The sequence below is a fragment of the Malaclemys terrapin genome, chromosome 22 (assembly GCF_027887155.1).
Source record: "Malaclemys terrapin pileata isolate rMalTer1 chromosome 22, rMalTer1.hap1, whole genome shotgun sequence".
NCBI lineage: Eukaryota > Metazoa > Chordata > Testudines > Emydidae > Malaclemys > Malaclemys terrapin.
Window position 1 is genome coordinate 17,562,913 of NC_071526.1, and position 18,884 is coordinate 17,581,796.

An 18,884-nucleotide genomic window follows, 5' to 3' on the forward strand; every position below is an offset into this window, starting at 1 on the left:
CAAAAACCCAGGTGCTTTAGACTTGTCAAACCATCATATCTTTTCTATGCTTACTTGCATTTTGTCTTTACTAGTAAAACCCCAGAACGACAGACAATAACTACTAGCTTACAGTTAAAACCAGCACCTGTTCCCTTCTCTCTTCAATGTCCTACTGAGATAAGATCCATTTTCCAATCCAGTCCCTACCCACTCTCCAGCCTGCAGAAAGGAAGCTGTTTAGAGTCAGAGCTGAAGGCCAGAAGACTGATGTGATAGTCTGGCCTCCTGTCTAGCACAGGGCACCACCACCACCCGCACACTTATGTTCTCCTTGCTATAGACTTTTTCTTTCATAGATTTGTAGAGTTTAAGGCCAGAAAAGACATGATGATCATCTAGTCTGACCTGGTCTTATCGCTGGCCATAGGTTATTGAAAGGTTTTATCCTGCCTTCTATAAAGCATGAAAATAACCCTTAAATGTTTGGCAGTAAGAATGAGATTTTCATAGACTTTGCTCCGGAAGCCTCAGAATTCGTATTAGAGGCTGATTACCCGTTTGAATTTAGCAGTCAGTTAAGCTTTGCTCAAATTGCGCAGTGTAGAAGGGATTAACATTAGAAACTGAAAACTAATCGGCAATAACTCTGCCATGTGTATTAGCAGCCTTCTATGGAACAGCTAAGAATGGAAATTTCGGGCTCAAATCCACCTAGAATTAGGGTATGAAATTCAATCTGGATTATTTGTTTACAAAGTCAAATTAGACAATGTTTGTTCCCCTCGCCTCTCACAAATCATACTCCAAAGGCACTGCCATCAAGATGCAACTGATGGACAGGGACCTATAACGTAATAATTTAGGAACACTGTATGTGACCTGGTTAGAGAGATTAAGTTATTGTAGCTTGGTTACTCTCCTGTCTGAATGCATGGATCTAGTTTAACAGGGGGCTGTGGGAAAAGCAAGCAGGAAAACAACAACTAGCTACAAATAATCAGCCCCCCAGTAAGGGTTAAGGGGCAAAATTACAGGACAATGGCCTACTTCCAGGCCTAAGTGACACAGCTCTTTCTGCCAATGCTGGGAACTAAGAAATCAAAAAAGACACCGAAAAGCCTCTCTCAGGAGAGGAGGTGGGACCAATTGCCAAGCGCTGTTCCTGGTAAGAACAAAGACAGGTCCTGCAAGAGCTGTGGGAGTGTCAGGGAAGTTGGGGAACGGGGAACTCTGAGGAAGGCAGGCAGGCATACCTATGGACTGGTTACTGTTTTCAGATATTTTCTTTTACATGCTTTTGTTCTAAACAAACACTACTTTGCTTTAAGAAGGCTGTTTGATCATTGCTCCCAGAGGGCACTGATCTGTTGAGGTAATCACAGGTGATCTGAGGACGGTGGCCCAAGGGGTCTGGTCTGAGAGTGGGAGAATAGTGAGATTCCATCTGGAGAGGGAACAGCCCAAGACCTGAGAGGAAATGCACTTGAACAGACCAGGAAGGGTAAAAGCTGCAGTTTGCCTATCATCGTCACAACTCCCAGGCTCGGAGCACGTGCCACAAGCAGGATCCGGGCACAGGGGTAATGCTCAGTTCTTACACAGGGACTTTCATCTGCAAATCTCAAAGCATGTGACAAACATTAAATCTCAACGTTGCCAATTGGTGTCATCCACATTATACAGATGGGCAAACCGAGGCACCGCTCAGTAGCGGAGCTGAGACCAGAACCCAAGACTCTGCGTGCCTGACATCTAGACCACAGGGTAACAGCTTGGTGTGGGCAGTGGAAGTACATCTGGGGGAGGGGAAAGAGACTGGGATTGGTTGGGCTCTGCTCACTTTTGGGGGACCACTAAGAACAGAATTTTGGCAGGGGAGGGGACAACAGACAAAAGATGAAACTGTTCCTTCCCCCTCACCATCTCTGGAATAGCAGCTATGTGTGAACTTAATGATCTGCACCCCTCTGTAGCCCATGAAGGAGATGTCTGCTAGAAAGGAAATCCCTTAAGGAAGCACCAAAAAACAGATGCAAAAAGAAGCCCTCGGAAGGACTTACCTTTTGTTTAGCACCATGTTTCCTAGTTTCAAGTCTCTGTGCACAATATTTTTCTGTAAGACAGATTCCATATTAGATCAGATGATATCATATGAACACAAGCATCCTTAGAATGAGTTCAGTTCTGGCCCCAGCACTCAGAGGATACAAAGCTCTAATCCTATTTTAGAGACTGCATCATCCTCCGACTAGAAGAATATTAGAGGCAAATGCTCACACTCTTAGCCTGTTGAATTTGTTATTGTGATATACAATCCAAGAGCTATTCCAGCACACAAGCTGCCCATGGAAGGTAAAGCCTACAATGTAGAGATATAGCTGGATCAGTCTACATTCAAAATAGCAACATAAGTGTCTGCAAACATTGCTGAGGCCCAGTTTGGTATTTTTCAGTTGGTTCTGGGGGTAAACAGCTGTAAAGAAGGCTGTCTATACCCAAATAATATAACCATAACAATCAGATGTTGAGGGCCCTTCATCTAATGAGCTTGGTGACACCCCCATGAAATTCAAAGTGTTAATTTGCCACTGAGGGTGTATCCAGTGCTCTTGCACTACTCTGTCTGCTTCATTCTTGTTGCCTGGTTCAAAACTGCAGTGTAAGAATCCTGCTAACTCAGGTCTGCTGCAGGCTGCCCAGTCCCGGCAATGCCCCTTTCGACTGAGAAATTCTTCTGAACGTGCATGTTTATTAGCTCACTGGCAAGGCTCTGCTAAGGGAGGCCGGATGTCACTTTTTACAGCCTAACAAGTCAGAAACCTCAGTGGAATCTATTTTTATAGCACAGTAATTTCCAGTTCATTGATCTCAAACTAGCAGCACAGGGTTTTTATCTCACTTATGATTTATATTGCTTCCATGGGAAATGCTTTGGAGTGGATCCTGGATTTGATCAGCCTCAAACCCAGAAAGTTTCTTTTTGTTGAGGTTAATAGTTTTGCTGTTCACCTGATTTACATCTAATCCAACTGCTCTCTCTCCTCAGCCAGCAACTGTTGTGCCATCAATAAACAGCAGGGGAAGAGAGGTGATGCTCTGGTATGGCTCAGAATACCGAGGCTTGCATAGAGCTTAATGTTTGAAAAGGATTGTGTTATTGGAAAAGAGCTGAGACAGCCATCCTTTGTAATCCTTCAGTTGCTTTTATGAAGTCCAGGATACTAATTTGGGATGAAACTCCCCCAAGACACGTGCACAGGCTACACGGAGACCCTACCTTGTGTAATGCTTCCACCACTCGTACCACATCGTAGAATATAACAACAGTCTCCCGTTCGCTGAGTCTCTTCTCTTTAATGACGTAATGCTGCAGGTTGATTAAATCTGCTGTCTTGTCACTGAAATCGTGAGCACAGAGACAGTCTAAAACAAGGCAAATGCGCTTCCTCATCTTCCTGACCATTCTGTTGGTTTCCAGATCTTCTATGATTTCACAAGTTCGGTCCTGCAGTGGCAGACGGAGGCAAGGAATGGAGTTTAAATAAATGGTCTAGTTTGCACATGCAGGGGACATATGTATTACTTAGGAACAGAGCATTAGAGAATAAGATGGCCTTTTAGATAGTTACAATAAAGTAATAAGCAAAGCACAGATAAGAGATTACCCAGGACACACTTGTTTGATTTAAGATTAGCAACTATAGGGCTTAGTCCGCATTTCCTGGCCTGAGTAGTGCAAAAGCATGGGTACTCGACACAACCAAAACCTACATCAAACGCCAGCATGCTCAGAAACCAGACACGGGACTGGGACTGTAATGTAGCTGGGCCCTCTGGTTTTGTTACAGCATAGACTCATAGACTTTAAGGTCAGAAGGGACCATTATGATCATCTGGTCTGACCCCCTGCATGCTGCAGGCCACAAGACCCTTCCCTGGACTCTGCCGTTGAAGTCCCCAATCCTGTGTTTTAGTGACTTCAATTGGCAGAGACCCTCCTGCTAGTGATCCCTGCCCCATGCTGCGGAGGAAGGCGAAAAACCTCCAGAGGCTCAGCCAATCTACCCTGGAGGAAAATTCCTTCCCGACCCCAAATATGGCGATCAGTAATACCCCGAGCATGTAGGCAAGAGTCTCTAGCCTGACCCTTGTTGGCCATTATGCTATTTACGTACTATCGCTTGGTTTTCCTTGGCTACTATGTTTTACCATTAAACCATTCCCTCCATAAACTTATCTAACTTAATCTTAAAACCAGACAGGTCCGTCGCCCCCACCGTTTCCCTCGGAAGGCCGTTCCAATATTTCACCCCTCTGACGGTCAGAAACCTTCGTCTAATTTCAAGCCTGAACTTCCCCACGGCCAGTTTATATCCATTTGTTCTTGTGTCCACATTAGTACTAAGCTGGAATAATTCCTCTCCCTCCCTTGTATTTATCCCTCTGATATATTTAAAGATAGCAATCATATCCCCCCTCAGCCTTCATTTTGTCAGACTAAACAACCCAAGCTCCTCTAATCTCTTTTCATACGACAGGTTTTCCATTCCTCTGATCATCCTAGTCGCCCTTCTCTGCACCCGTTCCAATTTGAGTTCATCTTTTTTAAACATGGGAGACCAGAACTGCACACAGTACTCCAAATGAGGTCTCACCAGCGCCTTATACAATGGAAGCAGGACCTCCTTATCCCTACTAGATATACCTCGCCTAATACATCCCAAGACCGCATTGGCTTTTTTCACCACCACATCACATTGTCGACTCAGTCATCCTGCGGTCCACAAGGACCCCTAGGTCCTTCTCCTCTTCCGTTACTTCTAACCAATGCATCCCCATCTTGTAACTAAAATTGTTATTAGTCATCCCCAAGTGCATCACCTTACACTTTTCACTATTAAATTTCATCTTATTTCTGATACTCCAATTCACAAGCTCATTCAAGTCTCCCTGCAGAATATCCCTATCCTCCTCCGAATTTGCAACTCCTCCCACCTTCGTATCATCCGCAAACTTTATCAGCCCACTCTTGCAACAGATCCTCAGTTGAAACAGGCTGTTGACAAACATTTAGCCAGCAAGTGAACAATCACCTGTATCACAGCTAACATCTCTCATCAGCCAACCTGTCACAGATTCAATAAATGACTTATTTCAGAGGTGTTAACAGCCCTGCAATTGGTTCACTTACGGATATTTAATTGCTAATTAGCACATTTACAAATTTATTTTAACATGTTGAAACAGCATCTTGGAAACTTGTCTGCTTCTCCCAATTCAACAACAGACCGATTACTGAAACGGCGAAGCATAGATTACATTCTAAAAAGACGCTTTGCTAATTAGCACAAATATGAAGCAAGGGGCATGGAGCAATTCCAAATCCCCTGGCATGGGATCCAAATTCTAGGTGCTATTGCTATAGCTGTATCATATTAGAAGAGCCTCTTCAGACTGACACTCACGTTTCTTGTCCTTACTTCAGGCTACTTCTCAGTGTTAAGCAGCACAGGAAGGCTCACAAGTGCACATATCAAGACCCATGTCCTGTTTTATAATCTAATCTATCACATCACCAGGCTTATTTCATCAGTATTTAACATGAATTGCCTCTGCAATACACTTGCTTGCTTTAAGAGGCACTGATTAATCATGGCTAAGGCTGCGATTTTGTCATGGAGGTTCCAGAATCTGATTTCCAAAGACTTCCGTGACTTCAGCCAGCGCCATGTGGGAGCTCCCAATCTCCACCTCCCACAGCTGCCCAGGCTACCCATTTTGCCATGGGTAATTTTAGTAAAAGTCAAGGACAGGTCAGAGGCTGCCGTGAATTTTTCATTATTGCCCATGACCTGTCCACGACTTTTACTAAAAATATCCGTGACAAAAACTTAGCCTTAATCATGGCTTGCATGCTGATAATTCTCTGTGTGTGAGACTGTCAGTGTGGGTAGCACACTGCACAGAGTAGTAGTTCAGGCCCACTGCAGTTGCTAGTGTCCTCAGAGAGCCTGCGAGGTGGCTGGCGGTACCTGAAAGAGCCCATGATGGTGAACCACTCCATCCTGATTGTGCAGAAGGGAAAGGAGAGAGTACTCTGTGTGCAGCAGCATCTTGCCCTGTCGCTCCTCCTGGGTTTCTATTCCTTTGTCACCCCTTTCCTCCAAGGTAAGAATCTTTGGGAAAGGAGAAAAAAAGCCTTATTCCTTTAGGAAAAAACGAAGTCCCCCCCAAATATTTAGTTACAGCTGTACAAGTTTAAACAGTCACACGTGCATTTAACAGCTGAATGGAATTACACCAGTGCTTGATTTATGTACTTGCCACGAAGTGTGTGAACTAACATATGTGCAGAATGATACAGCATGAATTTGATGAGCTGACAGGAAACACACATTGCCCTTTGCAAGCACCCCTGATCCTTTCCCCCTTTGTTGCCAGTACAACAGCTCAGTTCCCTTAGTGGCGGTAGTGCAGAGAGAGCTCCAGAAAGCCACTGGTGTGTTAAGCACAGTTGTTTAACCCTGCTCAGAGCAGCAGCAGCTGCGGCTTTGCTTGAGAGCGAACACTTGCACCAACTCCCACCTGTTTATGCTCTCTGTACATGTGTATATATATCTCCTCAATATATGTTCCACTCTATATGCATCCGAAGAAGTGGGCTGTAGTCCACGAAAGCTTATGCTCTAATAAATTTGTTAGTCTCTAAGGTGCCACAAGTACTTCTACTTGCACCAATGTTGCTGCAAGTGAGGGTGAACGGCTGGCAGGAAGTTTTAGCAGCCAATCCCCAGTGTATACAAGGCTTTAGACTGTTGCATTCTCCAGAGATTCAGGCAGTTTCTCTGATGGAGCAAGGGTTAAAAAGTCTCAGAGGATCCACACCCCAGGTGTTTTGCTTACCTTTAGTTGATAGAAGTCATCTGTCCCATCCTTTCTTGCCAAACACTGAACAATACTTGGCACCGGGGAGTTACCTAAACGTGGACCTACCAGCACAAAGCAGAACAGATTGGTTTTCCTTTAAAAAGCTATGATTAATTCAATGTTATGTCAATATTCAGCTGTCATACAGTTTGCATAAGTCTAAATCAAGTTCCTTTTTCAGCAGGGCATGAATATCCACACTGTCCGTTTCTTCCCATAGATTGTATTACTCTTAAGAAAACAAAGGATGCTGGATTCTGAACCTCCGTGGACAATGGTCCATTTGTTCACAGAAGAGTCCTTTGGCAAAACACTGCACAGTGTCCAGCTGTCCCTCATAGAAATACAGATTTCTGCATGCCTAAACCATATAGCTTTTACATTCGCTATCAGCAGCTGTGGCAAGGAATTCTTGAACCTCTGAATCTAGCTGCCACTCCTAAAGGGGCTGCTCAGTTTAACCATTTATTGAATGCACCAGAATAACCCACTGTGTTGATTTCCCATCTTAACTAGTCCATTTTTAATAACAGACGATTGACAGGTTTTATACAATGGACTTCACAGGGATCTTGGGGTTATGCAAAATAACTCTAAAAACTATACATTATGCAAGTGACAGCCAAGAGCTACTGGGAGGGGGGAGGGGCCAGCCAACAGGACACATACCAAGGAGAGAGCAGCCACTGTGTTACTTCAGTAAACTGTGTGTGCGCTAATTTAACAGCATATTCAGAGTGAAGTGGGGTTGAACATACACCCCAGGGCTCCTTAGGGGAACCCGTCCTACTACACATCACCCCCAAGAAGAGAGTTTGCCTTTGGATACAATTTAAATATTCAGTCCCCAAATCAATAAAAGCTGGGGTTCACAGTTGTGCCCCTAATGGCTATGCCTGTCCTGCATTACAAACAGCCTTAATTTTCCAGTTACAGGCGCTCCAAGGATTGCTGCTTTGTCAACTTCAGATGAAGTGAATTTTGCTAGGCACAAAAACCTAGATTACAATTCTGCTTTGACTCATTTTATTGCATCGGTTTTCCTTAAGCTTCGCAACCATTAACATTCCACCTCATACGGCCCAGGGGATGAAGAAAACCTCTTCTGCTTACCTAGGATGAAAGGGCCTGCTCTCTTGGCATTACTTCCAGAAATCCCTGCACAAAGAGTCTTTGCCTTAGCGGATGTTTCCCCAGCTCCTCTGTCTGACGCTCGCCGCTTCATCCTCAGCTCTTGAAAGACAGGGAAGATCACACTTCAGTGAGTAACAAAGCTCTTCTCCTTGCACCAAACCCTATCTTGTGCTGGAAACCTTTTACTGGATGATGCACAGCTCCTCTGCCTATTTGTATAGTAGAAGGCAGTTCCTACTGACAAAATGCTATGGCTCATCTACTGGCGGATGAATTGGGAGCTACAGACTTCATACATTTCAGGAAGGTACAAGGAACAAGGCAGCTTCATTAGAATGTAATGTTCCTAGATCAGTTATTTGACACATGTAATTGGGCCGGGGGGGGGGGGGGGGGAGGGGAGAGAGAAGAATCTAAATAATTAAGACTTGTTTTACAGCAGAATAAAGCACATGAATGAACACATTCTAAAAAGCTTCAGAAGAAACTGCCTCTGTTCCTCCAAAAAACTCTGAAGTCAACCCATGAGGCCCTAGGAGTTTATTCACAGAAACACTTATGCTTTAATGATTGTGGCCAACTCACCAGCTATTGAGAAGCACAAGAGTCTTTACAGTTCTCAGCACTTAGCGGAATAAAACTGATCATTTGGCTGAATCACTACATTTTAGCTTTCCCTGGGACAGAGCATTGGGGAGGGAGGGCGCATGAAAGATGCATACATCTCTATTAGTTACTTTGGGATAATTAGCTAATTCATCCACAATTAACAACTTATTTGTAAATGAGAGAGAAAAATTATATACATTTTATAGTTAGTGTAAACTAAAATCCCCCTCTCTTTGTCCCTGTTTACCCTATAACCTAATCTATACTCTTATCCCTTCACTATGTTCATCCAGCTGGACTGAGTTGAATTCAGGCACTTTCAGTCTGCTGTATAAAATCACTGTCTCTCTCTCGTATTTCTGTGCTTCACACTGTCTAAGGAAAAGCACTGCCACCAGTTCTCAACAGATATTTTGCGGTGGACAAATTTGTAATGAAAAGACCTGGATGTGAGCTCCCCTGCTCTACCGCCATGCAGGAAAATACTCCTGTCCATCACAGGAATGTCTTGCATGCATCCAAATGTGCAGATAACAGCATTATATATAGGCAGACTGAAGGAATGGATAATCACTCTGGACTAGGCTCTGGAGTGTGTTACCGTCTCCTTATTCAGGTATTGCAGAGATGTTCTGGACTCTTCTCAAATGAACCAGCCTTCTGTTCCTCAGAGCCCTAAAGAAAATGTATTGACGTAGCCCTGCAGCCCCAACAGCTAAAGGTCCAGATTAATCCACGTCTCCGATTGGTCACAATACATTTCTCTCTATAGGGTACAGTCTTGCCTCAGTTCAGTGGCAAGAGAATTTGTCCTCAGGTTGGCTATGAAACTATTGCTGTTGCTACATACTGCGCTCAGTGGGTTCGCTGCTAGTGCAAAGGTCTTACTGCAGCAGCAGTCGTCACTGGCGCGAGCACCAGTCTGCAGAGAGTTCCCCTTACACCGGACTCCCTTCCCTGGCTTAGGAGTCATTTTAAAGAGAATGCTCCAACTCCACATTGATTAACTGGATTCATTCTAACACATTTTAAAAGCAGTTCAAAAAGGAGTGACTAAGACTTTCAATAGGAACTGCCTTAAACAAATTCCTTGCAAAGTTTCAATGACTTCTGGGCAGGGGAAGGGGGCTTTGAGTACTTGTTAACAGTGCTGATGTTTAAAAGGTGAGATAGACGGATACATTCTTCCCCCTCTCCAGCCGTGACTAGGTAGAGTGGGAAGTTCACACCTCCGGTGGCATGAACTTTTCACTGACTGCTGACTCAACATGACACCACTATCAATTTATACAAAAGCACTTACCACCGTGCCCAGCAGAGCAAGAAATTTTACAATAGGAAGTGGGATGTTTCCATGAAATCAATCAGCAGGTTTAAACCCCCCCATTACTGACCCATACATATATTTGGTTTTGCCTTTAAATTAAGTATTAACTGAAATTAACTGAATTCAGTTATGGCGCCCATAAGGTTTAGTGGTTAGAACCAAGGTCTGGGTGCCACAATGGTCTTAGTTCTGTTCATGCTGCATCATTGACTTGCTACTTGACCTTGCTGAAATCACTCAATTCCCCGCAATGTAATCATTCCAGATGGAAATATGCACAAACAAAATTTCCCTGAGGAAACCCCCAGCTAATACATATGCTGCAACAACTGGTGCTGTGCAATCTGCGTTCATTAGGACTCACTGGTGCACATGGCATTGTCGTAAACAAAATAATCTGAGGACTCACGTTGTAGTTCAGCATCAACCATATCTTTATTCTTCTTCCAAACTAGGTTTTCCAATGCCTCAGGAGACAGCAGGCATCACTCTGGAGAAGGCTGGATGGTGGAAAGGTCCGGGACTCTGTAAATGTAAAAGAGATGCACTTGATGCTATGGTTCTCGGATTATGTTTGACTATGACAACATGGTAGGCACCAAAACTTCTGTAATTTGCAACGTCTATATTTTGTTTGTCTTGGAATAACCTCCAGATCCCTCTAAGATTCTGCTTGTGGACAAGCGAGTATGGCTACCAAAGCTCTGTTACTGGAAAGTTAAATGTACGGATGGTACTGTACAAACTGAAGACAAATACTAGCCTCAAGGATCTTTCTAATGTTATTTTGTGGTGCAAGCCGGATCATTTAGAACTCAGTAAAAACTAGCTAAATGGTTTTCAAGGGATGCCTGACTGTTGAGCTTTTACCTACATAAAAATTAATAATTACTTACCTACCACTTTCATGGAAGGAGAGAAGGAAATGAATTCCTCAGCATCAGCAACTATTTTTGTATTGCTATAAAAGGGTTAATATATGCACAAAGTTTGTACTTCAGACAGTGTATCAAACTTTGTCCTTCCCAGAAACTAAGTTCTTATTGAATCCTGGTTGCACAAGGACCTCTCTTTAAAAGGGCCAAGAAAACCTGTGACAAAAATAATTCCACTAAAATTCAGTATCATTTCCAGTTAATCTGGTCACAACTCAAAGTCATGCTCAAGTAAGGATTGCAATTAGGATTTAGTCAGGCAGTCAGTGTATTAAAAACCAACAGATTATTACAAACATTTGAGGTTTAAATATTGTGTAACACAATTTGTACAGCTTTACTAAACCCCAACAATGTTTTAATCCCCTTGTATTTGTTTAAATAATAAACTGCAGTTGAACCTAAATAAACGCATACGTGACCATATTTGGGACACAACAAAAGTTAATCTCCTTTGAGGCCAGATAAACTGTAAAGTCACAATACATCTGGTTACTGGAACTTGTTTAAAAGGCTACCTGGCACTGTACTTTGAATGTCATCTTCAATTTTTAATATTTTGTCTGACAATGCCAAAGGACTTAGCACTAGGAGCGAAGACCACAATGAACATTTTTCTGAGGGTTGGTCTACACCTAAAAATGTAGGTTGACCTACCATGTTGCTCAGCAGTATGAAAAATTTACACCCCCAAGAGCCGTCGTTAAACCGATCTAAGCTCCAGTGTAAACACCGCTAGGTCAACGAAAGAATTCTTCCAACAATTTAGCAGCTGCTTCTTGAGGGGGCGGATTTAGTATAGCGGTGGAAACCCCCCTTCTGCAGCTGAAGCAAGCGTCTACACTACAGCAGCGTGGCTGTAGACATAGCCTCAGTCATGCAGACTTGTGCCGGATGGGCTGTAGCAGTGCAAAGGAGGCAAGCTCACAAACCTACAAGCATGGTCTACGCAGCATTTTCACTATGAGTTTATCACAAACAGAGTGGGAGGAGTTCTCATTCCTGCCCTGTTAAAGTGACACTGACTTAACGATCACACTCCTGTCAGAAAATTTACCTGCTGTTGTAACAAGCAATGTCCAAAACGGCTGGGACTGAACGATTAAAGAAAATCCTGTTTTCGGTCTGTGCATCTGACAGCACTTTGTCTAGCTTGTTTCTCCCTCTGTAGGAGATTTTGCCTGTTTAGTTTGGGGATCTCACACAGCAACAGGGAAGAGAATAACTTAATAAATAGGAAAATGCAATTGTAAAGCTGCAAAAATTGACAGGGGGACTCAGGTGCAAGGATAGCACCTGAAATTACTTTTAACTCATGTTTTGAAATTGAGAGGATTTCATGTTGAAGATCCTTTAAGCAATGGAACATGAATTAAATCCAAGATAGAAAGAGAAAGTCCCAGAAGTAAAAGGAAGAAAGCCAAAGGCAGCTGCTCTCAAAAATACCGGGAAGATGGTTCCCTTTTCTGCATTTACTGACATTGCATAACCCTGATTAAACCAAGGAAAGTGGTCAAAAGGCCACAGGTTTCATGGTGCAGCTTCTCTCTTAGTAACCGGGGAATGCCCACAGAGACACAGGTTTGTTTCACCTACAACACTGCATTGCTTTGAAAAACAGGATCTAGGGGATGACTCTATTGAGGCCTTTCAACATGAATGCCACTGTGCTGCCTTTACTTGAAAGTGTCCTCTACAGAATGCATCATCATCACAGCCCTGATAAACTGCAATGCAAGAGATTCCCCGCCCCCTACCAAGTCCACAGGCATACAGAACATGCAGATCTGCTAGTGCTTCTGTTTTGTCTTAGCCCTGAGCACTGTCATTATAACGCTCATTTCAAGAGGGGAGCACTTGTATCAAATATTTAATAACGGGCTCTTCCATCTAGCAGAGAAAGGGATAGCACAATCTCATGGCTGAAAGTTGAAGCTAGACAAATTCAGACTGGAAATAAGGGCATATTTTTAAGCGAGTGAGGGTAATTAACCATTGGAACAATTTACCAAGGGTCGTGGTGGATTCTTCATCACTGGCCATTTTTACATAAAGATTGGATGTTTTCCCAACAGATCTGCTCTGGGAATTAATGTGTTAGTTCTCTGGCCTGTGTCATACAGGAGGTCAGACGACATCACAATGGTCCTTTCTGGCCTTGGAATCTATGAATCCCACTGAAACCTGGTCTATAGGCTGCCAGCTCAAATACCAACTATTTAATTATATTCTAAAAAGATCTAAGTGTTAAGTCATATTTAAAGGGACATCATCCAAACCAGTAGACCCTAAAAGTAGATCCAGCAGCTGTGTTTGGAAGCACTGATGCTAATCCTGCACTTTGACTGTATGCGTAGTTCTTGTGAGCACAGAGGACAATGAAAGAGATGGGAATCTGGTTCTGCAAGCACTGCAGAAAGCTAGATAATCTGCAGTCCCCTCCATCCCCAAAGGGCTTCACAGGATCCCCAGCCTCCCTTAAAACAATCACAGCTTCCTTCCAGCCAAGGTAGGTTGGTGGTACATGCCAATGGACCCCGTCAACACTACCCCTACATCAACTGGAGGAGGTGCCAGAGAGAAACAGGAAGTGTCACAGTTACCACAAAGGCCAAATTATGTTCCAAACTCCAATTTCCTTTTGGTAGAATGTTTTACCACCACTGATCTGCCAAAGCAGCAAGAGGCTTTCCCCTGTCCTGTTTGCTCACAAGAAGAAAGCAGACAAATCTGAGGATTACTGCATCATGCAAGGATTTCTTGCTCTGCAAAGGCATAATGAACAGGGAACCAAAGAGCAAATGAATAGTAATAATCATGGCCCCTGTATACAATGCAATTATGCAACCATGCAAATTGCAGCATAATTGTTAATTATTTTAAGATTGCTACACAATCAGGCTCTAAAATCTACACTTGCTTTAACAGAAAATCGAAGTCTTTAGCATTATGATGGTGAAGAAAGAACCACAAATGAACTTCTGCAATGTCGTCTGCAGATAGTCTCAAACACTGCTTTAGAGCTGGATCTCATTCTCACATCAGGAGCCTAAAGAGATCCATTTTAATAGTACAGGATTCAACCCTAGGTTACTAAACCGAGTGCCAAAATGAATTCTGCAAAAGCTGCCTGGAAATATTTTGACTTGTGCACATTGTGATGGCCCAGCAGTGCTCTCTCTCTCCATAAAAGAATGGAGACCCAGCAAGTCACCTTCCTAGGAAACTCTGAATTGTCGTAACTTCTAAATGCCTAAAGTCAGCTGACAAAAGCAGAAAAGGTTGACTGATCCCGGACAAAGATCAAAGGCAAAGGAGACCTGCATGTGCTGGAATTTAAGGATTACAAGACAAGCAGCAAAAATTGCAATTGTACCCAGAGTTTGGATGCATCAGCTACCACAGGGGTGTTTCTCACTACAACAGCTCGTGCTGGATTTAGAATTGAGGATTCCAAATAAAGTTGCTTCATTGGTCTTGCATTTAGTATCCCCAAACCTCCCAGGAGCTGAAGAGGCAGTTTTTGAAAGAGTCTGAGCTTTACTTGCAGCAAGTAGCAGCCCTCAGAAACCAGGATACCTCCAGAAACTATTCGAAGCTGAACTGGTGAATATTCTCACACACTTATGTTTTTGCTTTGCTGAAGTGATCACTGAAGTGCCTGAAACTTTTGTATCGTTTCTATGATGGAAACACTGCAGGCAAAACAAGATAGGTAAACAGAGTTACAAGCACAGCTCCCAGACTGCTAATTTAAACATGGCACAGGACAAATGAATCATTTTCCCCCGGAGACTCCTGGCAGCTACAATTTGTCATCGAACCTGAAACGTCAGCTAAAGACATAGAAAGGAAGAGACGCCAGTGGAAACAGCCTAAATAAATGAATAAAAATCCACTCACCACCCCTCTGGCTGCTATGCAGCTAGGAGAGGCTCAAAGCTCCCACCACATATCCCTGGATTATTGATCTCTTCCTCATGCTGCAAGGGACCCTCCGTCTAGGTACAGAACACTGGACACAGATCTTTCTTCCACTGCTGCCAGGAGAGGCCAAAATACTGCTTGAGTGCAAGGCTTTCCCAACACCTACTGCATCAGGAAGACAAGGAACCCACATTCTGGTGCTCAGTGGAGTTACTAGGCCCTCATGACTGATATTTCAGTGTCCATAGAACTGTGCTTCTCCCTGCAGGATTCAGTCCATTTTCCAAAACAAAAGTTAGAATGGCATTACCGGTTTTGCACCGAGGGACAGAACAAAGGCCCTCAGACCTGTTTATTCATAGGAAGGGGAAGCCACATTAGCATCACCTTGCAGAGCTCTGCAGCTTTAGAGATGAACTGCACAAGACCCAGCCATTTGCAATGCATCTGGCATCTTAACTTGCTGGCTTTTCCAGCACTTGTTAATGTGCAGCAATGTATACTCAGGCTCTCTTGAGAATAAGACCAAAAACGATTGGATACTTCCAACACAAGTTACAAGAGTTAGCACAAAGGTTACTGTTCTGCTTGCTTCCTCCAATCCACTGATACCAGGCACCTGATCAGACAGGCTTCAATGCCAGTTTTAGATTTTACTGAAATTTAAACAGCAAAAGATGACATTTGAGTCAACAGAACAGGTCAAAAATATATCTGTTTGCCTGTAAACGTTTACCAGCTAAAATTCATTCCCATTTAATCAAGGTTATCAGATGTCTTAAACTTGGTGTGCAGAAGAGAGGTTACAATGGACATGACCTTCAATCCAAATGAATGATTTAAACATTTACTGAAGTTTAACACAGTAAAACCTCAAGTATGACTTGATTTATCAGTTGGGAGATTATGGTGAAAAACAACGTTCCAAGGAAAGTATTTTCATGCGTCTCCATGAGCCACTTCCCATTTGGAAAGAACTTTAGAACTTCTGAGACAAAGCTGCCCAGATCATCTCAATACAGGACTCGGACACCTATTTAAACAACCTTCCTAAAAGCCTGGTTGTTCAAAATTGACTGGTCCTGAGATGAGCAAGAGGCCCTGGCTCCTGGGTTAAGGGAAGCTTTGTAGGTCAGATTCAAAGTATGAAGGGAGAATGATAAAGTAAGGAGGTTGCAACTTGGCCTGGTGATGCTAGAGGTCAGTGCAGCAACTTACTCTACAAGCCAGGACCTTTCCTTTCTCCCCCGACCATGCTACCTCCAAAGAATGAATGCAAAGATCAGCTCCACTATCCTTCGGGTGCAAAGCAAGGGCTCTTCAGTGGAGACAATCCCCTTCACTACAAGAAAGGTAAGTGCAGAGGACAGCCAGGGCAGTAGAGACCTTTCTAAAAAAGGAAGTACAAATCAAGTTAGTTCCTCTGCCTTACAGAGATGGCAGTAGTTTGGTGCTGATTCAGTTTATATGAACTCTCACTTTTAATCAACTGAAATACTAATAAACCTTCGGAAATATAACAATTCTATACAGAAAACTAAATTACATGAAATGAAAACCTGTCAGTACAGATTCAAAGAGCCCAAAGTCTAAGACTGAGTCCAGTTATTCAAAAGCACCACTGAGACACACAAAGAACTGTGTATTGAGTTGAAAGCCCTTTTGTAGGAACAAAGCCTTCTACAGAAACATGGCTGGAGGGGGCAGGGAGAGGAAGTCTAGACTCAGGAAGCTTTGGCTTATGCCCTTGGAAATCTGCAGACTGATTCCGGCTCCTCCCCTAACTGAATGATTAAAAGAAAACTTTAGAATTGAAAAGCAAAACAGTTTTTCTGATTAAAAGCCTATAGAAGAGTGTGGAACAGAAGAGAACAGTTAAGGACCGTCAGTGACAGGGAAACATTTTCTTATTGGCTATAAGGTTAGAGGACAGGGCTGTCTTTACACAATCCCTTTCTAACTAGTAAGCTTAACTGTTTAGTGCAGGGATCTCAAACTCAAATCACCAGGAGGGCCACATGAGGAGTAGTACATTGGCCCGAGGGTCGCATCACTGACACCTTTTCATACAAAGATACAAAAACCATACCCCCACTCCACCCCTTCCATGAGGCCCCGCGCCTGCCCCGCCTCTTGTCATCCCTTCCCCACCCCCATTCCAACCCCTTACCCAAAGTCACCGGCCCAACTCCGCCCCCACCCTGCCCTGGCCCCACCTCTTCTCCGCCTCCTCCCCTGAATGCATCATGTCCCCACTCCTCCCCCTTCCCTCCTGGAAAGTCGGAAGTGAAGGCATTGGCAGGTAGGCTGAGGAGCGGGGATGTGGCGCGCTGGGGTGTGTGTGTGTGTGGAAGCGGGGGGTAAGGGGAGCTATGGTGGGCCGCAGGAAATAACTCCGTGGACGCCGCATGTATGAGACCCCTGGTTTAGTGCTGGAGACAGATCAAACACATTTCATTTAGTATCCAGGTTTCCAATCCATTCCAAAAATACACGCTTGCAGCCATGGTCTATAAGCTTGATGCAAAACCTATTAGGACATGGTACAATGCGGAGGGAGCGCGTACAAATGAAGTGTTGCTGCATCCTGCAGATGCCTAGAAAGGACAGCCACTGCTGTTTGTATAGCAACTCCATGCCCAGCGCATCCCTAATTCAGAGGGCTGCAATTCACACAGAACTTGCATAAAGCCGTATTTGTTTAAAAAAAATGTACCCATCGCATAAGATGCTTATTACACTGGATTTTATTTTACTTAAGTTACTGTGTGTATTTAGCTGCAGTAAGGCTTCCTTTGCATGCACAGAATATTATTGTATGACTCATGCACATGCTGACATTTTTATTCTTTGCAGTGAAGTGTTGTTGCTGTTTTTAACAGGAGATGTAATATACCCTATAACCCTAACTGGGCAGAAAGAAAACACTTTAGAAGCTGCATTTCAGATTGCCTACAAGGTCCTTATGTGGTACAACCTGACTAATGCAGAGTCTTTTACATGACAGCATGCTTGACACCTGTGTTCCCTCTAAGGTGTGCACCTGCGTGGCGGCACAGGAGCCCATCAAGGGCTGCGCAGCTGATGAGGAGAGCCACGCAGGCGCACAGCCACAGGGGCCTGGAGAGGAAAGGGGTGTAGCATGAGGTGGAATATAGGGAGTGGGGGGGAGGGCGTGCAGGGCTGCGGGGGGGGGGGGTCCTCTCTCCCCACCACAACAGCCTGCATCCAAAACCCCAGCCCTCCCCCCCCACCCAGAGCCCTCACTCCAACCCTCTGTCCCAACCCTGAGCCCCCTCCCACATCCTGAACCCCCTCATCCACAGCCTCACCCCAGAGCCCTCACCGCTCCCCCCCCCACCGCATCCCTACCCTGAGCCTCCTCCCACACTCCGAACCTCTCCACCCCACCCCTGCCACGCATCACCTCCGTATTGGTGCAATAACAAAATTCATTCCACACATGGATGGAAAACTTAGAGGGAACATTGCTTGATACCAGCACCATAAACCCACAAAACCTGCATCCTGATTACAACTCACAGGAGAAGGACATTCCTGACGATGAACTAAAATATGGATGGAACTTCAGCAATCCGAGCACCAGCTTCCAAATAGAGACTACACCAAATGAGAGCGTGGTACCCTATTTAGAAAACCCAGAGCATTCCCAAGTCTCCTCTGCAAACAGAGATAACACAAGGCTTATTTAGACTAAAAGCAAAGTGCAGTGCAGCTGAAATCGATAGGGTCATCCTTAATCAAACAGCAGCTAACAATCTACAAGGCTTCCCTTTGTGTGGTCTTTAAAAGGAGATAATGCCATAACATCCTAAGGATAAAAAGCAGCTGAAGATGACGGTGCTTTTAAGCAATACGATTATGTGACCAAATCATTAGTGCGGATGCCACAGAGAAACAATGAAAGGATGTAGCGTTAACACTGCAGAATGAGGGAAATACTTCCTGCATCCTAATGACTGCCATTGCTCAGGGACTGTTCACTAAACAGGCTTTAACACAGGCTCTTCTTCAAAAGGAGA

General features: G+C 44.0%; 1 protein-coding gene across 2 annotated transcripts in view; it reads right to left on the reverse strand.

Annotated features, from left to right (window-relative positions):
* The window catches only part of STK40 (serine/threonine kinase 40), a 40,586-nt gene that overhangs the window by 14,697 nt on the left and 7,005 nt on the right, over window positions 1–18,884 (reverse strand). For both annotated transcript variants that reach the window (XM_054011796.1, XM_054011797.1), the window contains exons 2-7: window positions 10,389–10,504; window positions 8,023–8,142; window positions 6,886–6,971; window positions 6,015–6,158; window positions 3,260–3,487; window positions 2,043–2,095 (exon numbers count right to left, since the gene is read on the reverse strand). In XM_054011796.1, the coding sequence (XP_053867771.1) occupies window positions 2,043–2,095; window positions 3,260–3,487; window positions 6,015–6,158; window positions 6,886–6,971; window positions 8,023–8,142; window positions 10,389–10,410 (653 nt within the window). In that variant the 5' untranslated portion in view covers window positions 10,411–10,504. The remainder of the gene's footprint in view (window positions 1–2,042; window positions 2,096–3,259; window positions 3,488–6,014; window positions 6,159–6,885; window positions 6,972–8,022; window positions 8,143–10,388; window positions 10,505–18,884) is intronic.